The sequence below is a fragment of the Kogia breviceps genome, chromosome 6 (genome assembly GCF_026419965.1).
Source record: "Kogia breviceps isolate mKogBre1 chromosome 6, mKogBre1 haplotype 1, whole genome shotgun sequence".
Lineage (NCBI taxonomy): Eukaryota > Metazoa > Chordata > Mammalia > Artiodactyla > Physeteridae > Kogia > Kogia breviceps.
The window spans coordinates 74,659,808-74,672,709 of NC_081315.1; the positions used below are offsets into that span (position 1 = coordinate 74,659,808).

Consider the following 12,902-nt stretch of genomic DNA (forward strand, 5'->3'; position numbering starts at 1 on the left):
TGGTGTTTACTGAACAAATGTTAATTCGGGGCAGCATAACAGTTCCTAGAAGAGAAATCAGTTCAAGCACCACACTCATATTTTGTAACCTGAGTATTCCTCTTTCTCTCTTTCCTGTGCCCAGAGGGGCATAGGATGAATACTCAAAGGCATTCCCTTTAATTTGTATACCCCCTTAGCCTCTGGGAAAAACACTGGATGTGGGTATCTTGGTCAGGGCAATGTTAGTTCTGTAATGAATAAATACCAACACTTCCTTGCCTCAATCACAAAGAGCAGTCCGAGGCCTGTGTCCTGGTCAAAGGGCTAGCTCTCCTCCTTGCAAGCATTCAAGGACATAGGCTCCCTTCCTCTTGTGGCTCAGCCTTTCCCTAGCCTCCCTGTCACGGACAGAAGGGGAGAGAGGGGGAGAAAGACAGCACTCTTTAGCCTGCTTGTCTGGTAGTGACACACATCACTTGGTCACCTTCCATTGGTGACAGCTGGTCACCTAAGACCCCATGGAGATGGCAGGGGAGCTGAGAAATGCAGTCCCTGGCTGGCAGCTCCTTTCCAGTAGCAACTCTATTGCACACAGAGAAGGACGAGCAGGGATGTTTGGTAGAGAGTTAACTTTCTCTGCCATAGGGAGATCCCACATTTTTTCCACTCAAGGAAAGACACTTACCTGTCCACATTGGAGAGAGGCAGGCAAAGAGTACTCCTCCATTTCCTCAAAAAAAAAAAACCCAGTGCCTTCCATCGACAGATGAATGGATAAAGAAGATGTAGCACATATATACAATGAAATATTACCAGGCATAAAAAGAAAGGAAATTGAGTTATTTGTAGTGAGGTGGATGGACCTAGAGTCTGTCATACATAGTGAAGTAAGTCAGAAAGAGAAAAACAAATACCATATGCTAACACATATATACGGAATCTAGAAAAAAAAAAAAGCACTTGAGAACATGGGAAGGGGGAAGGGTAAGCTGGGACAAAGTGAGAGAGTGGCATGGACATATATACACTACCAAATGTAAAATACATAGCTAGTGGGAAGCAGCCGCGTAGCACAGGGAGATCAGCTCGGTGCTCTGTGACCACCTAGAGGGGTGGGATAGGGAGGGTGGGAGGGAGATGCAAGAGGGGAGAGATATGGGGATATATGTATATGTATAACTGATTCACTTTGTTATAAAGCAGAAACTAACACACCATTGTAAAGCAATTATACTCCAATAAAAATATTAAGAAAAAAACTGATGTTAAGTATTAAAAATAGATATGTATACCAAAAAAAAACACCACAAACAAAAAACCCAGTGCCTTGAAGACTTTGGCTAAGACAGAGCCAGAGACCACCAGCTTCTTAGAGAATTCCATTACTTTTTTCATTTTATTGAAGACAAGTAACCTCTCTCTCTTTTTTGAAATTTTTTTTTCTAATTTTATTTTTATAATTGAAGTATAGTTGATTTATGTCATGTTTGTTTCAGGTGTACAGCACAGTGATTCAGTTATATATATGTGTGTGTGTATATATATATATATATATATATATATATATATATATATTCTTTTTCAGATTCTTCTCCCTTATAGATTATTACAAAACATTGAGTATAGTCACCTGTGCTATACAATAGGTCCTTGTTGGTTATCTGTTTTATATACAGTAGTGTGTATATATTAATCCCAATCTCCTAATAACCTCTCTTTCGAATAGACTCTATGGAAAAAAAAAGATGTTAGCTGTGTAATGAATAAATACCAACACTTCCGTGCCTCAATCACAAAGAGCAGTCCAAGCAGTTAGTTTTCTAGGTAGGGAGCCTATCCATTTGAATATTACCCTAAACAAAGCTGCCTAAGTATCCATCAAAAGGGGAACGGTTAAGTAAGTTAGATATAACCACGCTATGGAATAATAAGCAGCTATTAAAAATCACATTGCACAAGATAGTTTATCGACATGAGAAAATATTCGCAATGTATTAGTTAAAGAAAGCAGGGAACCAAAGAGAATTAAATAACTACTAATCAATGACTAACTAAAATTAAAAGAACTAACTGAACTATACGTTCTTCTTTTTTAAAAAAGAGGGTTGTAATAGATTGCATTATTGTTCAAAACCACTTTCCACCTCCTTTGTATACACTCTGTCCCATTGAGGTAGGCTTGGTCACTGAGTTTGCCATGTGGGTGGAAGCGATGTGGTCCTTCCAGCAGACCCGCAGGCAGGCACATGCACGATGATGGAGAGTGGCTGCCGCTGACCCACCATGGACATGTGATGCGAGCAAGAAATAAACATCTGTCATCGTAAAACGCGAACTGAGCTTATCCTCAGGTGGCAGAGGTGCTTTTGAAAAAATTAACAAACATAATTGAGAGGTCAAAGTAACATGAATGGGTTTCTCCTTATTTCACCGCTTCAAAGAAAAATATTTCTCTTTTCGCTAGATCAGAACATCTTTATTATACTGTAAAAAGTATTATCTCCTAGTAGAGATCCTTGTCTTCTGATGAAAAGAAAAATAATCTCATTATGTTCTGATTGAACTTGATGTGTTCATGCCCCAGGAAATAGGGGAGGCAGAAAGAAACAGTGGGCAGTGCCATAATGGGTTTCATTCATTTCCATGCAAAGGAAGAATGCAAATGGCAATTTGAGGTCAAAGAAGAGATTCTGATACAAATGAAAAGGCCATGGCCTTTGAAATTAAATTGAAACCAGGCAGATTGTAAATACAAAAACAGATGTAACAGCACTGAATTTACATATAATGGTAGCATTCACAGAGCAGGGCAAAGCAAATGATGCTGCTATCAGTTATACAAGTAACTCCTATCCTGTATGTGATGAGTAAAAATTATACAGTACCAGTATTTAAATAGCAATGAAATTCAATGGAAAACAAGGGAATTAAAAGTTCATACGAGCATTCTATTTGACATGATATTTGGGAATGAAATTAAAAGCAACTTCATAGTTAACTGACTATACGGACAATAATAATTCAGACTTACAAGCGACAAAGGAAAGGATCAGGAATCATGATAAAATTTCTCACAATGTGCCACGGAGGGACAAAATGATAAATCAGAATAATAATTATTATTTTTAAAAATATTTATTTATTTTACTTTTGGCTGCATTGGGTCTTAGTTGAGACACACGGGATCTTTCGTTTCAGTGTGCAGACTCTTTGTTGCGGTGAGAGGGCTTCTCTCTAGTTGTGGTGTGCTAGCTCCAGAGCGCGTGGGCTCTGTAGTTGCTGTGCGGGGGGCTTAGCTGCCCAGTGGCATATGGGATCCTAGTTCCGCAACGAGGGATTGAACTCGCTTCCCCTGCGTTGGAAGGTGGATCCTTAACCACTGGACCACCAGGGAAGTCCGCAGAGTAATTATTGTAAACGAAAACATTATTATCCCTTTGTAGAAGGGGAGGGGAAAAAAACCTCTGGTGAGATTCCCCCTTGCATCCTGAGTGACATTCTTGTCTCCGCAGTTGGAAAAGAGAATAAGTTAGAGAAAGCCTAGAGAAGGCAATGATCTCAGATGGAGACGGATGGTGGAGAGGCTATTGATGTAATTGCCAAACATGTACTTACCTACCATATGCTTAGCACAAGGCCAATATGATGTATAAAGTAGATTTTTATAACAGAAATGACAGCTGCTCACCAAAACTTGGTTTCTTTCCTTTCTGGGCTCACAGCTAGACAGCATTTTCCAGACTCCCTTGCAGTTAGCTGTGATCAAAGTATTAAAGAGAAAAAAAACCTACTAAGACAAAAATTGAGCTCTGAGTGGAAGAGAAAACACACTGCATCCTTAGTAGAAGGAAAGCTTTTCTTAGCACTTAGCTTTGAAAAGGGACAAACTTTGAAGAGCACCTACTAAGTATTCAGAGCACAGAATGAGATGCTTTTCACACTGGTGCATGGAAAAGAAATATATTTGGGCAAAGAGGAAGGAAAATGCAGTGTCTGATGTTTCCAGTCACTGAAGTCTATCACACGTTGAAGAATGCCTGATACTAAATGACTGGAATCCAGTCAAAACATTTTTACAAGGTATAACTAGAATGAATTGTATTTTAAAAATTGTCTTATTGAGATATAATTCACACCCCATATAATTCACCCATTCAACATGTGCAATGCAATGTTTTTAGTATATTCACAAAGTTGTGCAACCATTGCCACAATCTAATTTTAGAACATTTTCATTCCCCCTTGTATACCCACTCATTAATTCCCTTTACCTCACTACCTGTCCCCTCAGCCCTAAGCAACCACTCATCTACTCTTGGTCACTACGAACTTGCCTTTTCAGAACATTTCATATAAATGGAATCATACAATATGTGATTTATTTTGTGACTGGCTTCTTTCACTTAGCACAGTGTTTTTGAGGTTCATCTATGTCGTAGAATGTATCAGTACTCCATTACTTTTTATTGCTGGATGACATTCTATTGTGTGTATTTATCACATTTTGTTTATCCATTTATTTGTTGTTGCACATTTGGGTTGTTTCCACTTTCGGTCATCGTGAATAATGTTACTATGAATATTTGTGCACAAATTCTGTATGTTTTCATTTCTCTTGGGTATATACTCCTAGGAGTAGAATTGATCAGTCATATGGTAACTCTGTTTAATCATTTGAAGAACTACCAGATTGTTTTCCAAAGTGGCTACACCATTTTACATTCCCATCAGCAATGTAGGAGTTTTCCACTTTCCCCACATCTTTGCCAACCCTTGTTATTATCTGACTTTTGATTATAGCCATCTTAGTGAGAGTGAAGTAGTATCTCACTGTGGTTTTGATTTGTATTTCCCTAATGAAATGATATTGAATATATTTTCCTGAATATACTTTGCTTATTGGCTACTTGGAGATGTTCTTTGGAAAAAGGCCTATCAAATCCTTTGTTCATCTTTAACGTGGGTATTACTGAGTTGTAATTTTATTTTATTTTATTTATTTTTAAAAATAATTTTTATTTATTAATTTTTGGCTGCATTGGGTGTTTGTTGCCATGCACGGGCTTTCTCTAGTTGTGGTGAGCGAGGGCTACTCTTTGTTGAGGTGTGCGGGCTTCTCATTGAGGTGGCTTCTCTTGTTGAGGAGCACAGGCTCTAGGCGCATGGGCTTCAGGAATTGTGGCACGCGGGCTAAGTAGTTGTGGTGCACAGGCTTTGTTGCTCCATGGCATGTGGGATCTTCTTCGACCAGGGCTCGAACCCGTGTCCCTTGCATTGGCAGGCAGATTCTTCACCGCTGTGCCATCAGGGGAGTCCCTGAGTTGTAATTTTTTAAAATATATATTCCAGATACCAGTTCCTTACCAGATGTATAATTATAAAATATTTTCTCCCATTCTGTGCATTGTCTTTTCACTTTCTTGGACTGTGTCCTTTGAATCACAAAAGCTTTTAGTTTTGATGAAGTCCAATTTATTTATTATTTCTTTTGTCATTTGTGATTTTGATGTTGTATCTAAGAATCCATAGTCTAACTAAAGATCACGAAGATTTACTCCTAAGTTTTAAGATTTTTATAATTTCATCTCTTACATTTAAGTCTTTGATCCATTTTTATTTAATTTTTGTATATGGTGTGAGATTTCGGGGTGTGTGTGTCCGATTTACCCTTTTTCCCGTGGAATTTCAATTGTTCTAAATCCATTTGTTGAGAAGACCACCCCTTCCCTCATGTAATTGTTTTGGCAAGCTTGTTGAAAATCATTTGCGCCTAAATGAGAGGGTTTATTTCCGGACTCTCAATTCTATTCAATTGATCTCTATCTGGTGACAATAAGTACTAGTAAGTAATTAAGAGATTTGGAACTCTTTGCTCAAAACTGCTCTTAACTGATTTACACTTTTAGGCAATCCATCATTGTTTAATTTCAGAGCAAACCTTCCGAAAGTGGTAAATGACAAACCGTTCCAAAAAATTAAAGCGAATTAAAATAAATTGTTTGAGAAGGCTCTAAAAAAACTCAAGACATCCTGGGGTGTGGTAATATTTGAATGAGAAATAACTGGACTAGTTCACTCGCTCCATTGTTAGTTAGAACGTCTCTCCCTTTCTCCTCAGGGACCGGCACTATCAAAGATCGTTATCCATAAAGTGGAGGAAGGCAGAACTTCCACTGCCATCACTGTTTTTTCTCTCCCCTGAGCAAGTGTCGCGACGTCTCTAAAAGCCACAGAAGGGCTGGGCTTCCCTGGTGGCGCAGTGGTTGAGAATCCGCCTGCCGATACAGGAGACACGGGTTCGTGCCCTGGTCTGGGAAGATCCCACATGCCGCGGAGCAACTAAGCCCGTGAGCCATGGCCGCTAGGCCTGCGCGTCCGGAGCCTGTGCTCCGCAACGGGAGAGGCCACAACAGTGAGAGGCCCGCATACCATAAAAAAATAAAAGCCACAGAAAATTCTGTAATCTCTAGAATTTTTCAACCTCCTTCCCAGAATGCGATTTGTTTACTACCAAAGCTGAGAAGGAGAGGCGCACACCTGGCCATCGCAGGTGCCCGCTCGCCCGAGAGCGTCGCCCAGGCCTTAGGAACGCCAAGGTCCTGTTCGCACCTGCTCGCCGAAGGCGCTAGAGCCCCTGGCAGCTCAGGCTCCCCACCTGCGTCTAAGCCTTCCCCTCGCAACGCGCCCCCTGGGCCTCGTTCAAAGGGCACCGCGGGTGCAGAGTTGCAATGATGCCGTCCTCTTGGGCGCTCGCAGCGCGCCATCCCCGGGGCCACTCTGCCGGCGAGCCCGGCCACCCGGTTTCTTCTGGGCGGCACATCGGAGGCCCCCGGGTCCCGCTCGCTGCGCCGTGGCGTCGGCGGAGGCGGTGGCGCGGGCCGCGGGCCGCGCAGAGGCGGTGGAGCCGGGCGGGCGGCGCTGGATGGGACGCGGCGGGGGCAGCGGGCCCTACCCTCGCCTGGGAGCGGCTTGCGTGTCGGCGGGCGGCCGGCCGGGCGGCTGCAGACTCGACGAGAGCCCGAGGCATGGACGCCGACCCCAGAGGACTCGGCGGCCGGCGCGGTGCGGCGGGTGTGCGGGCTGCGCGGCTTCCCTCGGCCATGCCCTCGCCGTGGAGAGAAGTGCTCCTGGAGAGCCTCCTGGGTAAGCCGAGGCCGCCCGCCGCACATTCGCCTGTCCGCTGCCCCGGCCCTGCTCGGAGCCGCGGTGCCCGGCCGAGTTCGCTGGGCTCCCGGATGGAGGAACGCGCTCTTGGTGCCCGGAATAGAGATGCTTATCGTCCCCTGGCAACTTCTGCTGCTGGAGGAATTGAGAGAGAGACAGCTCCCACCCCACCCTGGTGTTGCGCCCAAGGGGCCCAATCTCTTCACCTGTCGGCCTTGAACCGCGAAGCTGGTACCAACCCCGAGTCCCCTCACCCGTGATCTTTAACTGAATAAATTTCAGCACCGAACTTTACCTTTCAGAAGGAAAGGGGCACCCGTTTCCCTCGGTAGTTGTAGGTGAGCACTCAGCGCGGTGGCTACCGCCTGGGTTGACTCCTCACAAGTGGCCTTGGGTTGTGGCTGCACATTTGAGTATTTGGCGGAAAACGTCGAACTCGAGTCCCATGTGCTCACTTAGCAGCTTTGCAAAAAGACCCAAGAACAATTATTGTTGTAATATTGTCGGAGTTGTATGGCTGAAATCAGAATTCCCAGACAAACGTTCAGGAGATTGCTAGCATCTCTCTGTTCACGATGAAGGGGAGGGGTGCCTTCCTGAGAACTTGATGTTCTGGGAGCTGGTAATGCTCGGGCCGAGGGGCGGGCCTCATTTTTTGGCCCAGTCTGTATCTCACAAGTACGCGATGTAAAGCGAATTACATTCAGCGAGTACCTAGGGTGCTAGGTACTTTGTGTACTTTATCTTTTTTAATCTTAATAACTCTGCGAGGTGGTTAAAAGTACTGCTTTCGGTGGTTAAGGATGGTTTGGAACCAGACCGATCGGTTTTAAGTTCACTCTGCCATTTGCCACTTTTGTGACCTTAGGCAATTACTTAACTTTCTGAGTCTAAGGAGTTTTTGTTGTTTGATTTTGCATTTGTAAGAGGGGAGTCGAAATAGTGTCAATTTCATAGGATGCGGAAGAAGAGAGAAGATGGGGGTGAATACTTAGCACAGAGCCTAGCACACGGTAACTGCCCATTGGTTAATTATCATCATTGTAGATGGTTACACAGTCAGTAGTTGGCAGCTGGTGAAAGTAACGTCAAATCTGGGTTTTCCACTACTCTACACTGTCTCCTAAGGGTTAGGTTTAAAATGGTCTGCTCACAAGAAAATGATTATTTCCTAACTAATGTGCCTTTGGTTGTAGTCTGGAGCGGGAGGAAGGAGTTAGGCCGTTTGTTGCTCTTTTTGATTTTCACGATATTTCTCATTAAAGAAGGGTCGATTTAGTTAAGGAAATGTTATCAATCAGGGTCCTGACAGGAAACCAGATTTAACCTAGATAGTCCAAATGAAGAGCCTTTCATAAAGGGACTGCCTACCTATGGGAGGTATGAATGAGGTTAAAGGGACAAGCAAGCGATGTTGAGCCATTCTCATCCTGGGCCTGACAGGAAAGGAGAGGAATTCTGTTACTGGAACCCAGTTAAGGCCAGGGTCACGAAGGAGGGCGGCCAGCCGGAGTTTTAGTGGAGGGAAGGGCTACTGTTTGAAACAATGAGAAAGTTACACTTTCTCTCTCTCTTAAAAACTTTTTTTTCCCCTAGGATATGTTTCTTGGTCTCTCTGCAATGGCCTGGGACGGATGATCTATTACTTTCCCCTGCAAACACTAGAACTCACTGGGCTTGAAGCTTTTGCCATAGCATTTCTTTCTCCATTATTCCTCACAATTACTCCTGTCTGGAAATTGGCTAACAAGAAGTGGATGGTAGCCCTGCTGCGGATAATTACCGATGGTAAGATTTAAAAGTGATTCCTTAAGTTTTTTTGTTTTTTAGTTAAAAATCAAGTGAAAATATGTAGACTGTTCTTTGAATGCTAAACGATTAAATAAAAAATAAAAGATTTCTCTTTCTCTTACTACTACCTTGAAGAGTTTTAGTAGAATTGGAAGTCTAGACCAAGAGTCAGCATATTTACATGTTTAACTTTTCCGTCAGATTGGAGGAGCTTAAGGATCACTGAGATGAAGAGGGGAAAGATACCTTGGAGAACAGCTTAACTCTTGAACATATTTTTGTTCTTTTTTCCAACTATGACATGAAACTCCGAAGCCATTAAAAAGTTGTTAAATGATACTGCCTAAAAATATGAAAATTATGCATGATGAACACCGTATTAAGCAAAGGCAATCAACAGATTAGGATAGCTATTGGAGCTTTTCCAGTCAGAGGGCTAATTTCCTTAATATATGGAGTTCTTACAAATCAATAATAAAAAAGGACCAATAGTTCAATAGAAGAGAAAGCAAAGGATATGATCAGTTTACTGGAAAGGAAATATAACTGGTTCTTAAAAAGATACTAAAATGTATAGAATACAAATCATACACACACACATATATTTATGGACAGTCTCACATATCAGGTTGGCAAAGAACAAACTCTGACAATACTGTTGTAACCGTGGGAAAGCAGGCACTTACGCATTGCTGGCGGAGCTGTAAAGTGTCACAACTTCTGCAAAGGATCAGTTAGCATTGTTTATCAAAAGTACAAATATGTATCTTTCACTCAGCAATCCCACTTCTGGGAGTATATCCTATAGATAAACTCACATATACGTAAAATGATAAAAATAGAAGGTTCTTTAATCATTGCAGCAATGTTTATAATAATAATGTTAGAAACAACCTATATGTCATCTATATGGGATAGGTTAGGTTAAATAAGTTATGGTTATAAAAATTGGAGTACTATAGAATACTATGCAGCTATATTAAAGAATGAGAACATTTCTGTAAGGAAATGGAATGTTCTTCAAAATATGTTGTTAAGTGGGAAAAAAGAAGCGCTAAACAGTATGTGCAGAATACTAGCATTTGTGTTAAATAGGTAAGATGAAAATATATTTAATAATTAATTGGACATGCATTAAATAGGTCTAGAAGTCTTTTTTAAAAACCTGATACCATTTTAGTTGCTTCCAAGGTGAAAAATTTGGTACCTGGACACAGGTATGAAAGGGAAACTTTGCACTGTATACCTTTTGTAGCTTTTGAATTCTGAATTTCAGTATGTCACATTACCAAAACCCAGCAATTAGAAAATGTATACTTACTATCACAAACACTTGAGGTAATTAACATTAATAAATATTGAGAGGGGCTTCCCTGGTGGCGCAGTGGTTGAGAATCCGCCTGCCAGTGCAGGAGACACGGGTTCGTGCCCCGGTCCGGGAAGATCCCACGTGCCGCGGAGCGGCTGGGCCTGTGAGCCATGGCCGCTGAGCCTGTACGTCCGGAGCCTGTGCTCTGCAATGGGAGAGGCCACAACAGTGAGAGGCCCGCGTACCGCAAAAAAAAAAAAATAAATAAATAAATATTGAGAGACCTTGGAGAAGTACTGGTAGTAAAAAAAAGTAAGGTGAGGTCATGGAGAAAAGCTTTTAAAAAACAAAAACACCAGACTCCAGTCTGGTGGAATCTGTAGCTGAAAAGTCTGCTTGTCTTGCCCTTCTGCTATAACACAGTTGGTTTCTCTGAGTTTTCCAAGTGGCATTTGTTCTTGAGCCATGCTGTGTATATCTTCTGTCTAGGAACAGCCACTTGACTTTTTTCAGAAACAGTGACAGGAATCACTAGGGAATTACCTTCTGGTTTTCTGTGCATCAGTCCCTGAAGAAGGCAGAACATGGTTAGTGAGTGTAGTGAGTTATGTGATTACCCACAAAGGTCTAGAGCTCAGAAGTAGCAGTGGTAAAGACCACTGGAAAATGCATCCTTTTAAAAGATGATGTCTATAGGAATGAAATAACCATGAAATTTTCAGCTCTAGAAATAATAGAAATGAAACTTTCTTCTTTTTGAGTATATATAGTAACTGAGTTAAACTGGCCTTGGCTTACAGAATCCTGCTATGAATGACGATGGCCTCATCACACTCCTGGGCTGGCTTTACGAGAGGGATCTCCTCAGTGGCCCTTTTTCGCTGCCTTTGCTCAATGCTGCCCATGGCAGCTTTACCTACAAAGCCACCCACCGAACAGTTACTGGGACAGTTTTTTATTTTTGAGTCCAGTTCTCGCCCAGGCACTTCTGGAGGCTATAATGTAATAGTAAATAACTTTGACGGGGGGTATGGTATTTGAGATGCTTCTTGTTGCTCCCCTTTCATCTGCTTCCTCCCTGAAAACCCATCACCTTGAGTAGAGGTAGAATTGTATTTGAGAAAGGGGAGTGGGTAGGAAAGTGACTCAGAGTTGAGGATGAAGAAACCAGTTTTTGTCAGATGCTCTTCCAGGTAGCCATTGAGCTTTGTTGATGCTAGAGAGAGGCTGAAGTAAGCCATGATTTGCTTTAAAACTCCCTTTTCAGATGATGCTTAAGGAAACGAAACAACTTTGTTTTTACAGAGTCCTAAGGCATTCTTAGATAGCTACAAAGAAGATCTGAGTGTTCCATGCTATCTCATCGCTGACACCTCAGATATTTTAGGTTGATTACTATGTAGTTAACTATTAAACTAGTTCATACTACCAGTGATTTAGGTTATTTATTTATTTATTTATTTATTTATTTGGGTTACGTGGGCCTCTCACTGTTGTGGCCTCTCCCATTGCGGAGCACAGGCTCCTAGGTTATTTTTGACCTTAAGTATCTTGACCCACTAAAATGGCTACGATCAAAAACATAGACAATAATGTTGACAAGGATATGAAGAAATTGAAACCTTCACACACTGCTGGTGGAAATGTGAAATGGTGCAGCTGATTTGGAAAACAGTTTGGCAGTTCCTCAAGATGTTAAACATAGTTGTCATATGACCCAACACCTCCACTCCTTGGTATAGACCCAAGAAAAATGGAAACATGTGTTCACATAAGACCTGGTACACAAATGTTCATAACAGCATTATTCATAGTAGCCAAAAAGTAGAAACAACCCAAATGCCCATCAACTGATGAATGGATAAACAAAAGGCAGTATATCCATGCCATGGGATATTATTTAGCCATAAAAAGGAATGAAGCATTGATACATGGTACTACATGCATGGACCTTTTTTAAAAAAGATTTTATTGAAGTTTAATTGGTTTACAAGGTCATGTTAGTTTCAGGTATACAGACTGATTCAGTTTTGTATATAATCTATTTTTCAGATTCTTTTTCCTTATAGCTTATTACAAAATACTGAGAATAGTTCCCTGTGCTATACAGTAGGTCCTTGTTGGTTATCTATTTTATATATAGTAATGTGTATATGTTAATCCCAACCTCCTAATTGTCTCCCCCCCGCCGCTTACTTTTCCCATCGGTAACCATAAGTTTGTTTTCTCTTTTGCAAATAAGTTCATTTGTATCTTTTTTTTTTTGGTAAGATTCCACATATAAGTGGTATCATATATTTGTCTTTCTCCATTTGGCTTACTTCACTTAGTATGATAGTCTCTAGGCCCATCAACATGGATGAACCGGGCTTCCCTTGTGGTGCAGTGGTTGAGAGTCCGCCTGCTGATGCAGGGGACGTGGGTTTGTGCCCCGGTCCGGGAGGATCCCACATGCCATGCAGCGGCTGGGCCCGTGAGCCATGGCCGCTGAGCCTGCGCGTCCGGAGCCTGTGCTCCGCAATGGGGGAGGCCACAACAGTGAGAGGCCCGCGTACCGAAAAAAAAAAAAAGGATGAACCTCCAAAACATTATGCTAAATGAAAAAAAAACAGTCACAGAAGGCTGCATATTTTATGATTTCATTTATATGGAATGT

The 12,902-nt window shown here is 41.9% G+C and overlaps 1 protein-coding gene across 1 annotated transcript in view; it reads left to right on the forward strand.

Annotated features, from left to right (window-relative positions):
• The first annotated feature begins 7,049 nt into the window (after positions 1-7,049).
• CWH43 (cell wall biogenesis 43 C-terminal homolog) overlaps positions 7,050-12,902 on the forward strand; it is a 50,579-nt gene continuing 44,726 nt past the window's right edge. Inside the window, 2 exon segments of the mRNA XM_059065794.2 lie at positions 7,050-7,125; positions 8,743-8,934. Coding sequence (XP_058921777.1) covers positions 7,083-7,125; positions 8,743-8,934 — 235 coding nt within the window. The 5' untranslated portion in view covers positions 7,050-7,082.